The sequence below is a fragment of the Furipterus horrens genome, unplaced genomic scaffold (genome assembly GCF_987537825.1).
Source record: "Furipterus horrens unplaced genomic scaffold, mFurHor1.1.pri manual_scaffold_4, whole genome shotgun sequence".
NCBI lineage: Eukaryota > Metazoa > Chordata > Mammalia > Chiroptera > Furipteridae > Furipterus > Furipterus horrens.
This window is the reverse complement of record NW_028327174.1, coordinates 204,225,617-204,237,407: the sequence shown is the minus strand read 5'-3', so window position 1 is coordinate 204,237,407 and position 11,791 is coordinate 204,225,617. Positions and strand designations below refer to the sequence as shown.

The 11,791-nt window shown below is 65.2% G+C and overlaps 2 protein-coding genes across 2 annotated transcripts; both read left to right on the top strand.

The window, feature by feature from the left end:
• Positions 1–2,632: 2,632 nt before the first annotated feature.
• LCN6 (lipocalin 6) lies at positions 2,633–4,620 on the top strand. Its single transcript, XM_090275291.1, has 7 exons — positions 2,633–2,911; positions 3,062–3,201; positions 3,378–3,448; positions 3,917–4,027; positions 4,109–4,210; positions 4,323–4,420; positions 4,540–4,620. Exons 1-7 carry the CDS (start codon positions 2,795–2,797, stop codon positions 4,618–4,620), a joined length of 720 nt encoding a protein of 239 aa, XP_090131417.1. The 5' UTR covers positions 2,633–2,794.
• Positions 4,621–5,699: 1,079 nt separating this feature from the next.
• On the top strand, positions 5,700–8,867 carry LCN10 (lipocalin 10). The gene is made up of 6 exons (XM_090275289.1): positions 5,700–5,804; positions 6,433–6,572; positions 6,992–7,062; positions 7,299–7,406; positions 8,242–8,340; positions 8,591–8,867. Exons 1-6 carry the CDS (start codon positions 5,700–5,702, stop codon positions 8,617–8,619), a joined length of 552 nt encoding a protein of 183 aa, XP_090131415.1. The 3' UTR covers positions 8,620–8,867.
• The last annotated feature ends 2,924 nt before the right edge of the window (positions 8,868–11,791 follow it).

The window sequence follows — 11,791 nt, the reverse complement described above, 5'->3', positions numbered from 1 at the left end:
CCTGAGCCCTGCCCTTCTGTGTCACAGGAGCAGATCTAGGAGCCCTGTCCCCAAGCAGGGCAGATGGGAGCCCCACGCACCTGGCCCTCCTACCCCCTTTGGGGAGCGGGGGGTGGGCAACTGCCCCGGCTTCAAATAAATGCCTTTAACACACAAGCTGCCCCGCCTCTTTCCTGGGGGGCTGAGGGGTGACAGGTGGGGGTGGCGGGGTGTGGTCTCTGTGCCTGCCCTAAAAATGACACCATGGCTGCCGAATGGGAATGATGCTGGGTGCCACCCCCGGCTGGACATCTGCCTGAAGGGGCCGGGTCAGGGGCCACGAGGCTCACACACAGGGTGACCGCTCCCTGCTCTCCTCCTTTCTCCTGCCAAGGGTCGTGCCCAGCCCTTCCCCGCTCAGAGCCCCTGACCGGCTATCCAGGGTGGCCCTCCCTGCTGAGTCTCGCCTGCCCCCTGGAGCCCAAGGCCATCCCAGGCTGGGCCCCTGAGCAGAGCTCCTGGGTCACGTGTCTCAGATCAAATGTGACCACACCCCCCACACACACACTCTCATCTGCCCCAGCTTTCTATGGCCCCAACTCAAACCCCTGGGGTGCTGTGCTGCACCCCCTCCGACACCCCTACTCTGGTGCCCATGCTCCTCCCAGCCCCAAACAGGACCTGTGTCCCCACCAAGCTCTCTGTCACCATGACCAGCTCTATGGCCCCTTTGTGTCCCATCCACAGGCAGAAAGGGTGTCTGGCTCAGGGCAGGGGACCCGAGGTTTGGGGTGAGGCAGGACGGAGGCGCCTGAGGTCGCCGGTGCTGGGGGCAGGGAGCAGCAGCCCAGCCAGCGGCACCCTTCGTGAGGAAGGACCGCCTGAGGGTACTGTCTGCCCGGGACTCACCCTAATCCACCGTGAACCAAGTCCCCAGAGCCCCGTCTCTGTCTGGAGGCTGAGCTCTGACTGTCAGGGCTCGGGAACTTTGGGGGTGTCCCGCAGACCTTGGCAGGTGCGAGGGACTGGCCTGATGGACAGCTGGCTGCCTGAGAGGGCACCGCAGGGGTCTGTGTCCAGCGGCTCTGGGGGCTGCCTGCTGGGTTGGTTTCTGCTGAGGACCCTCTCGGCTCATAGCCAGCTGTCCTTGATGGTCTGTGGGGTCTCCCCCTCTTCCGCAAGACACACCCCTGTGACCTCGCATGACGTCCTTGCCCCCCGGAGGCCCTGACTCCAAGTACACGGGAGGGGTGAGGCTTCAACAGGGGACTTCCCGGGGACCGGCTCCCATCGTGGTAGAAGTCAGCGCTGTTTGGGGGATGACAGAACCCGGGGCCTTACAAGGGGTCGTCGGCGTGTCCCCACAAAGGTCCCAGACACACCCCCACTCACACACACAGAGGGAGAGGCGGCCTGTGGCTGGAAAGAGGATTTGGTAAAAAGGATCCCGAGGAGACCCCTCCACCCCCCCACAGGGCGCCTACCGAAGCCCCGCCTGACCCCGGCGCTGTCCTGCCTCCCCGCCAGAGCCGGTTCATTCTCCTGGGGCCCACTGGAGTCCATTTTGGGTCCTCAAGGCCCATCTTGTCCACGGTGGGCAGTTAGGATTTTAATCTGCGGAGAATGGGAGGCTTCTCCTATCTTTCCTTCTTTCGGAGCCACACAGTTTTTGGGGGCTGGCGCAGAGACTGCGTTTTAGAATCGTCCTTATCTTCGGTTACTCAGAGGTTCTTTGCCTACACCAGCTGGTGTCAGACACGGCTCTCAGCGTGTGATGCAGAGAATCGGCCATGTCCACAGTGCACACTGCGGTCTGAACTGCTGTTAGAGAGCTCCCCACCCACGTTCAAGGCCTGGGACTTTCTGGGCCCCCAAGGGAGGCCTTACCTTGTTCAGCTTTACCTGTGGGTTCGCCTCCCACGTGGGGCTGCAGTGGGGGCGCATCCGCAGCCCCCGTCCGCCCGGAAAGCCCTGGCAGAACAAATGGCTTGTCTCTCCTCCACCTTCCATATCCTGCTCTTGTGGCAACAGAGCCCCCAAGAGCCAACCAGCCCGGGGGCCGGGAAGTATGGATTTCAGCCCCCCCTCCCCCCCAGTGAAGGGTCCTCTGCCACCTTCCTGGCTTTCGGGGCTCAGACAGATGCTGCTGAGTGCTCTGTGCAGAGGAGGGAGGCCACAGGGTGGGAGGTCTTGGGCCAGAGGCTGGCCAGGTGGCAGTAGGCGCAGAGGACGGAAGAACGGGACATGCCAGGTCCTGGCTGTGCGTGGGGGTGGGGGCCACGGCTGGAAGAGCAGACGGGGGGAGGGGGGCAGCCCAGGAGGGTGGGAGAGCTTTCTGTAAACTTTGGGGACATTTTGTATTTTTTAATGATTGAAACAAAAATTATCCAAAACAATATCTTCTGAAAGAACCAGCTGTTCTTGCCTTTCTCCTTGGCCTTGGCCTTGGCCTGCTGCTGGCTGGGCTTACAGGCAGCCTCTCCGGCCTCTCCAGAAAGAGCAAAGGAGAGCACCAGACCTCCGGGAAGGTGGGGAGGTGGTGGTGTGGCCTGGGATTCGGGTGCCTGTTCTGGAACCCTCTGAGTGGAAGGAGGTGTCAAGACGCACGGTGAGCAGGGCCACACTGCAGCCTGTCTCTGCTGGGCACAGAGGCCACGGCTGGAAAGTCAGCCCCCGCCCTTCGGGCGACCGGGCCACCTTGGGAGAAGGGCAGCCAAGAACGGTGTGTGGCGGTTACTGGCCGCCCACAGCGACACGCTCAGAGCCATATAAGTGGTTTCCAGGAGCTGGAGGGAGCGTGCCCCCGGCCCAAGGCATGCGTGTGGGTGTGCGGGCCTCCGGGAGCATGAGGACTGTGCTGGTGGCCCTCCTGGCTGTGGTCACGGAGCTGGGGACCCAGGCAGCCTGGCTGGGGAGGCTGGACCCGAAGCAGGTAACTGTCCTCTCGTTACCTCTGGGTTCCCGCAGGGCTCGGGCCGCGTGGGGACATGCAGGCCTGTGCGGGGGGCGTCCGGGCGCCCAGCGGAAGAGCGTGCCTCCAAGTCTGGAGGGAGGGCCCCGCGCCCGCATCTCCTCTGCACAGCTTCTGGGGCCCTGGTATGTCGTGGCTGTGGCCTCCGGTGAGAGGGGCTTCGCGGTGGAGAAGGTCACCAAGAACATCGAGGGGGTCGTAGTGACGCTGACTCCGGAGAACAACCTGAGGGTGCTGTCCTCCCGGCACAGGTGAGGGGGTGCCCTGTGTCCCCCGGCCCAGAGGCTGGCACAGCGGCACGCGTGTGCCCGGCCATGCCATCCCGCCCCACCCGGCTGGGCCCTGGCAACTGCGTCCTGGACGCTGGGCCTCCGGGCGGGACTAGCCTTCGCCACCAGGGCTGGACGACGGACCTCCTCCTCTCCAGGCTGGAGCGCTGTGACCTCACCGTGGTGGAGCTGCTGCGACAGGACTCCGCGTGGGTGTTCCAGAACCCCTGTAAGGACGGTGTCACCACGGGCTCGTCCAGGGCTGGGTAGGGCGCGGTCCATGTCCCTGGGCCCTCGGCCCCCTGCAGTGCCCGGGTCCCCAGCGGGCAAGGCCAGTGCCAGTGTGTGGGGGGGCTACTCCATCCTGAGGCTTCGTCCAGCTCTCCACCTGGAAGTGAGAGGACCTCATTTTGTCAGCGGCTCGACGCCAATTCTCAGGACAGAGGACTGGACTGCGCCTGCCACGCCAGGCTGGGGCCCCAGGCCCCCCTCTGTAGTGTGTCGGGGACTGGGTGGGACAGGGTGCAGGGAGCGTGACCCATCACACCCAGTTGCCCCCAGGATGCCCGCCCGCCAGCCACCGAGAGCGCTGTGTGCCGCATGGTGGGCGGGCATGGGGACCGGGTTCGGGGCGCTCGGCCCGCCGGCAGGGCCTCTGCAGGTCTGGAGGCCGCACCCACGGGGCTCCGCTTCCCAGCCCTGGGCGTGCTGGAGTACCGGGTGCTGGGCACCAACTTCAGGGACCACGCCGTGGTGTTCACGCAGCTGGAGCAGCGGGATGAGGCCTTCTGCACCGTGGAGCTGTACAGTGAGTGGCCGGGGTCTGGGGGGCGCCGCCGTCCCTGCCACCGGCCCCCCGAGCCCCGCTCTCACAGGGCACCCCCTGCAGGCCGGACGCAGCTGGCCAGCCAGGAGGCCATGGGCCTGTTCACCAAGTGGAGCCGGGGCCTGGGCTTCCTGGCTCAGCAGCAGGCCCAGCTGCAGCCCGACCGTGAGTCCCAGGGACCCTCGGGGGCAGGAACTGGGCGGGGGTGCGGGGGACTTCCAGGACTCACCTGCCGAGTCAGGCCTGCAGGGGTGGTCCCGTCTCACGCTGTGGGCAGGACGGGAGGCCCCGGGCAGCCGCAGCCGCAGCCCGGCCCGCCCGCCTCACTGCCCGCCCCGCCGCCCCGCAGCCGCCTGTGCGCACCAGGCCTTCGAGGTAAGCCGCCTCCCGCGCCCGGCGGCTGGGACCCAGAGGGCAGAGCAGACGCCTCTGGAGGTGACCCTGGCTCCCCAATGTCCGTGTTGGTTTTCAGTGAATGCTGTGGCCCCTGGCAGAGACAGCGCCACCGTGACCTGGTGGGAGCCTCCCAGGTGCTGGGCGCTCGGCCGGCTTCTCCCAGGGGCTCTGGCCGCTGATCCCAATAAAACAATTTCCCACACCAGCCCTGCGCCTCTAGTGTGTGGGGGGAAGATGGACCGGCGTCTCTCGGGCTCCGGCCGGGCTCCAGGCAGACGGGTGGGTGGCAGAGAACCAGCTCTGGGGTGAGAGGCCGGCCTGTGCCCCGGTTCCTCATCCGAGTCCCTCTGGATCAGGGGGCACCAGCACTCAGGCCCTGGCTCAGGGGCGGGCGCCGGGCTGGCAGGAGTTCCCAGGGTCTCCAGGGGCGGGGGTGCTGGGCTGCCTGGGCTGGAGCAAGACCCTGCTGTCTGGACGCCGTCTGATTGGGTGCTGGGCCCAGGAAGTTGGTACCAGTGCCCACCAGGGGCTTGGCTGGGGGCACCCAGTACCCAGGCCCAAGTTTGGTTCCCTGCCTCCACTCTGCAGCAAGGGCAGCAAAGGGCCCGAGCTGATCAGTCCTCCGGAGGCCCGGGGGCCCTGCCTGAAGTCCTGGCAGAAGCAAGGCCGCTGTGGAGCTGGGCAGGCAGGGCACGGGGCCACCCGGTGCTCACACGTGGGGGCCTCACTTGACGGCGTGCATGGACCCACACGCACAGGCGCACGCGGGGCCTCACCTCACGGAGCGCAGGGCCCCACACACACAAGCGCACGCGTGCACGCACGCCCAGCCCGGGCCTGTCCGTCAGTCCCGGCTCCGGCATGGAGACTGCAGCCCCAACGTCAGCGCAGCTCATCCGAGTCCCAGCTCCACACACGTCTCCCCAACAGGGACCCCCAGTGACGCTTCTCTCCCAGGGTGGGGGGCTCACTGCGGGGGGAGACAACTCCAGGGGATACACGCCTCGAGGACTAGAGGCCCAGGGTGTGACCTCAGAAATGCGATGGCCTCCCAGGCAGGCAGTCCCCCCCACAGCCCTCACACTGGGTGGCTGAGAGTCCAGGGCTGGCCCTTGCGCAGGGGGTGGGCCCCGAGTCCCCTCCCTCCCTGGCGTCCATCCCCGGCCTCTGGAGGCTGCGTGTTGGCCCGACACCCACAGCTGGGCAGGTGAGCAGGGATTTAAACTCGGAGTCTGGTGGCGGCAGGCAGAGGGCGAGGATGGCGCTGGGGCGGCTGCCGCTGGTGCTGGTGCTGGTGGTGGTGGTGGGGTCCCAGCCATGGGAGCAGCTCCCCAGGGAGTCCCACAACCTCAACTGGAACAAGGTGAGCCTTGTGCCGCAGTCCCTGAGCTAGGTGCCCGGCCACAGCGGGCCAGGGGTGCAGCTGGGGCAGCTGGGACATCATTCCCGGCGACCTTCAGGCTGCCATCCTAGAAACGTGGGTGGCCGGTGGTGGCAGGAAACCGCCCGGCCCAGCAGGCTGCCCATGGGCCTCTCCCTGCGGTGCCGATGGCCTCTTTTGGGGACAGTCTAGGACAGCAAAGCTCAACTGACCGCCTTGGGCCCCACGGGCCGGGAGCCCCGAGGTGGGCGGAGCAGAGGCCCAGACGGGTCCGTGGAGATGCCAGGTGGGCAGGGGCGGGATGAGCAGGGCTTGTTCTGGAATAACTTGATCACTGGCTGGCGGAAGGTGCCGCTGGGGGTGGCCGTGGGCACAAGCTGGTGGACTTCCGGCCGTGCCTGGGAACGCGAGCTCACAGCGGAAAATCGGTGGGCGAGCTGGAAGGGAAGGGGCCCCTGGGAGGCCCACACAGGACGGAGGCTTGGCACGCAGGCCCTGGACGTGGGCTGGGCCACGGGCAGGCTCCCTTGTCTGGTGGGCCTTCAAGAGCCCCGGCAGGAGCCCCGGGGAGGGGGTGCCAGGGCCACACACCCCAGCACGCTCTCTGCAGTTTTCAGGGTTCTGGTACATTCTCGCCGTTGCCTCCGACACCCGCGGGCTCTTGCCGGGCAGAGACAAGAGGAAGCTGGGGGCATCCACAGTGCGGGTCCACGAAGTGGGCCAACTGAAGGTGGTCCTGGCCTTTAGCGGGTGAGGGGACAAGTGCCGCAACCCCAGTGCCCCCTCCACAGACCCCTGGTCCCAAAGGGCACAGGGAGGCTCCTTTTCCACAGGAAAAAGGGGTGGGGGGCCTGAGTCGGGGGCCAGCCTGGAACTCTCACAAGGACTGGCCCCTCAGCCATGACCCCATCACTTCTGGCCCCTAGTCCATGGGACCGCAGGCAGGCAGTGGGCACTTGCAGGTTTCCCCCAAGGCGTGGGACCGGCCCTCGTCCAAGTTGGAAAGTTCCGGAACAGCAGAGCCTCAAGTGGCCAGGAGCTGGGGAGTGAAGCCCAGTCACCCCCAGGCCCCACAGAGTGGAGGTCGGGGGGAGAGAGACGAGAGGGTGCTCCTGGGTGGGGAGCGGGACTCCTGGGCGGGAGTCCACAGCCCCCCGCGCCCCCCGCAGGGTGCAGGGCTGCCAGTCGCACACACTGATTCTGCGGAAAGACCGGAAGAAGGCCGTGTTCAGGAACCCCTGTGCGTGTGGGCTGGGCCCAGGGGGTGGAGGGCAGGGGGTCCCGGGCTCATGGCTGCTGACGCCCCACGCACGCACGGCTCCCCAGGCGGCCCTGTCCCCAGGGGCTGCTTTGCCCCAAGAACACGGGTGGGTGGAAGGGCCCGATCCAGGCCAGCCTCTGCCCCAGAGCCTTCTGGACGCCCCCCGCCCCGGGCAGCCAGAGGAGTGAGGCAGGCCGCGCCCTTCTCCCGCCCAGTGAAGGGGGTGCAGGGCTTCCGCGTGATGGCCACCGACTACAGCTACGGTGTGGTGGACGTGCGCCTGGGGCGGGCCGGCCGGACCTCCAGGACCCTGCTGCTCTTCAGTGAGTCCCCCGTGCTGCGCCCCTCCCCGGCGCCGGTGGCCAGGGAGTGAGCGTGGAGGGGGTGCGGGCGTCCGAGCGGGCCGGGCGCGGGTCCGGGGCGGCCCTCTTCCTGGTGGGTCCTCACAAGGCACAAGAGCTCTGGCCGCTCCCTCTTCTTACAAGGGCAGCCGTCCCTGCCTGGGGACCCGCCATCGTGGCCTCCCAAGGCCCACCTAATGCCGTCACCCCAGGCTCTCCGATGCATGGGGGACCCCGCAAGCCGTCGAGGGGGTTGGGCCTGGTCTGGGGGCGCAGGCCGGCTGAGGGTGGGCCCTGCAGGCCCAGCGTGTGGACAGGTCTCCGCCGCGGCCACTGCAGAGGGGCAGCCAGAGGCCAGAGGCAGGTGCGGGGCAGCCCATCCCTGCGGGTGCGGAGCCCCTGCCCAGGGGTGGCGGCAGGAGCGGGAAGGTGGCACAGAGAAGGCGGGATGTGAACCAGGAAGAGGTCCTGCCGGGATGGGGGTGGGGGCGCGAACGACCTCCTTCCAAGCACGGAGGTGGGGGCTGGGGGGTGAGCTGCTCTGCCGGAGGGGCTGGGAGGGCTCCCGGGGAGTCCCGGTGGCGGGTCGGGCAGTGCGGCGGGAGGGGCGAGCGCTGAGTAAGCTGCGAGGGATGCCCAGGGGGCCCCGCCTCCGGGCCTCGCTGCGGACGCCCCCACATTTCCCGGTCGCCCCCCTGGCTGCCATCTTGATTCTCCATCCCAGGAGCTCAGAGGGCACCTCGGGGGCTGTGGGCTGGGCTGGGGGTGGGGGGTGACCCAGGCCCGTTGGCAGGAGGGTCCTGCTTGCTGCCCGCAGGCAGACACAACGTATCCAGCTTCCTGGGCGTGAAAAAGTTCGCAGACATATGTGAGGTTTTGGAGCTCACAGCGGGTGCAACCATCCTTCCCAAAGATGGTAAAACACCCTGGAGTGCTGACACAGGGGTGGGGGATGGGGATGATGCCCCTCCGTAAAGATCTGAAGCCACCGTGTAGGCACACCCAGCGCGCTCCTGGCGCCCGCCCCGGCCGGGTCTGCTCAGGTCTCTGCGCTGTGGCCGGGGCACCAGGGGCGCCTGGCTTCGCTGTAGGCGGTGCCCTGGGCGGGGCTGGGGTGCGTGCAGCGGGGGAGACCCGCCCCTCGTCCCCGCTCTCCTCCCCCGCAGCCTCCTGCGCGCACACCATCCTGCCGTGAGAGCTGCCGTCCTGCTCTTTCCTTCGGGCTCCACGTGAGATGCCCCGACTCCAGGAGCACCGTCCCCGACGGCGGGTCTGCGTGCGGAGCAGGTGCCCACGTGCTGATCCCCGTTTGGTTGCCTGTTTGTGACGTGCCCAGTCTGCCCACTTGCACTCACGAGTTACCATCTCTTTCTAAGGAACTTACGGAAGTCCGTGACTTGTTTCAGACACGGGTTTTTCACCACATAAATGCGTGGCAAGTTTGTTTGGTTTCGTTTTTATTTTGTTTAGAATCAGCACTTTACGATCTTATTTCCCAAGCAGTCTGGTTTCTAATAGTAAGGCGCCCCCTCTCGTCTGACTAGGGAAGCGCACTTCACTGTAGTAGATATTTTCTTCAATCTTGGCTGTAAAGCAAGTGTCCGTTTTACACGCACATTGATGGATTTAAAAATAATCTTGGAGGCTTTTCATTGTGTTAACAGCAGCGATAGCTTTCAAAGCTACCGGAGGCCCTTATGTGCTCGGCAAACCATGTCCAGAGAGCGGAAGATCTCTGAGGCTTGCAGGCATTTGAACCACATGGGGAATGAAAACCTGCCTCGTGGGCGGAACGTGTTTTTAAAACCTGGAGTAAATTTTGTCCAACGTTCGTGGCGATCTTAGCTCACCAAAGGCCGCCAAATTATCCTTGGAAGCACCCGGCGGGACAGGCCGCACCTCAGAAACTCCGGGCTGCCCAGCAGCAGGTGTTAGCAAACCAGACGCGTGCCTGTCCCCCTCCCCACCTGCCCTTTTCCCTTACTGGTGTCGCTGTGAACAGAAGTTCTTGATTTAAAAAGCCCCAACTTAGCTATTTTTCTTATTGTTAGAGGACTCTGCATCTTCAGGAATCTTGCCCCGCTCCGAGGTCAGGAGCGTTCTGTGTTAACTGCCAGAAGTGTTGTGGCTCTAAAGTTCCACCTGTGGGTAAAATCCACCGGGGGCTGATTTGGGCTCAAGGTATGAGGTGAGCTTAGTCCCGTGAGGACGCAGGTGGGTCCTGGGCCAGCGCTGAGAAGCCCCGTCTCGCCGGTCTGCCCGCCTCTTAGTTATACACATGCTGTCTCCCTGGGAGTCTGTGTTCAGCTGCTTAGATGCAGGGATACAGTGAGCGCTGTCTGCTGTCCTTCACTGTACTTGTGACATTCACGACCATCGCTATGTGAGACTCTGGGTGGGACCCCCCTTTCCTCCTGCTCGGTGTGTCTGTCCCTGCCCCCAGCCTCACTGCCCCAAGTGCCTGGGCTGTGCAGTCTGTCTCAAGGTCCACACCCCCCAGGGTTCCTCCCATCGTCCTAATGGAGCTGGTGTCTTCATCACATCTGCTGAGGGGTCTCTCAGGGTCCGCGCTGCGTCAGCAGACAGTGGGGATCACTTAACAGCACCCAGGGGACAGCACGTGCCCCCCCTAGCACCCAGAGCTCTCAGAGACTGACAGTGACAGGAGGAAAACAGACACACTTCCGATGTCCCCGAACCAGCAAGTGGGGTCCCGCTGCCCACCACCACCCTCTAGGAAGAACTCCAGAGGCACGGTCTGGTCTGGTGATGCAGGGAAGGGGTCTTCATCCGAAAGCGGCCACGGAAGCCCAGCAAGTCACAGCTTCAATCACTCAAGCCTATCAGCGAAGGCTAAGCTCCGACACCCGGGCTCTCCCAGCGTGTCCCTGTTGGTTTCTATGGGGTTAGTGTAGAAACTAAAACCACATGATACGCACAAGCCACACGATCCCAGAGGAGCGGCAGGCCTCCGCCTCGGAGCCCGTTCCCTCTCCAACAGCCAAAGAACGACCCTGCCACCCTCTGCCAGGCCAGCGCGACCCTGGGCTGTGCCTGGAGTTCCTTCCCGTCCAAAATGCGGCCGTTGGGAAACGCAGGCAGCCGCAGTGTTGTCACCCACGTGTCCCCGAAAAACAGAGCCTAAGAGCCAGAGCTGGAGAGCGAGCCAGCTCAGGAGCCAGCAAAGCACGTGAGCCAAACAGCCCCGCCCTCTTTTTATTTCCATTGGCTCTGGCGGCTTCAGCTTCCAGCCAATCCCGTCCTAGACGGCCTTCTGTTGCCTTGGCAACCTCCTCCTACGGCCCCTCCCCTTCTCCCCAGTGAGCTCAATCAGATCCCTCTATCACAAAAGGGAGCCATGCCCAGGCTTCCTCATAAGATTGTCAAACCCAAATATCTGGAAACGTACCCCAGGCTGTGTGCAAACGACCTCGTATTCGCGGTGATGGGGCACAGGTGGCCTGCAGTGGCGCCGTGGCCGTACCTATGGACTACAGACACACCTGCAGGGACACGGCCGTGTGACCTATGCGCCTCCTCTCACAAGCAGGGGCCGGGCGCAGGGCCGTTCCTCCAACGGAGTGGGCGCACGAGGGGTGGTCACCCACGCGATGGCACAGGGGGAACGCACTGCACTCCTGACCTGGAGACATGGCTCCCTTGTCCCCACGGCTGGCGGGGTGGCCCTCAGTGACAGTCCCCGAGACTTCGTGAGGACTTTCTCAGGGACCTCGACGAGCGGCTTGGCTGTGCGTCATCAGTGACCTGGACTTTGTGGCCACTGACCAGTGGGGAGACCCCACCCCAGTCCTGGAAGGACACTGTCTCCCTGGGGGACCTCAGACCCTGGCCTCTGGGGTGACCAGTGCGAAGTCAGGTGGCGGGAGCTCCGCCTCGTGGGTCTCAGATAAGCAGAACCAATTCCTGGAGGGACCTGGAGCCGGGTTTCCCCATGTGCCCGTCATGTGGGGGGCCACCGGGGACAGCGAGGAGACGACTCCGTGGGGGAGAATTGTGGCCCTGCGCTCAGACCAAGGACCCCAGGTCCCGGCGCTACAGGCTCCAGCGGGCTGGTCCTGCGCTGAGGACAGGAAAGCCTGCAAGCCCGCTGAGCGGGGCCCACGCTGGGCTATCTTCCCAGGCTGCCCGACCAGCGTCTGGCACGCAGCCAAGGTAATTAGATTGAATCAATAAAGACACTATTTTACAGGAGCGGGACCTGAGACATCAGAAGCTTGCGGTCCTTCGTTCGCTCATTCCTGCTTTCAGGCATTCAGCCCCGCGGCCGCCCCGCTGTGCGCGGGCGCCTGGAGCGCCGTGGAGAACCCCGACCCCGTCCCTGCCCTCGGAGCTCACAGCCTGACCAG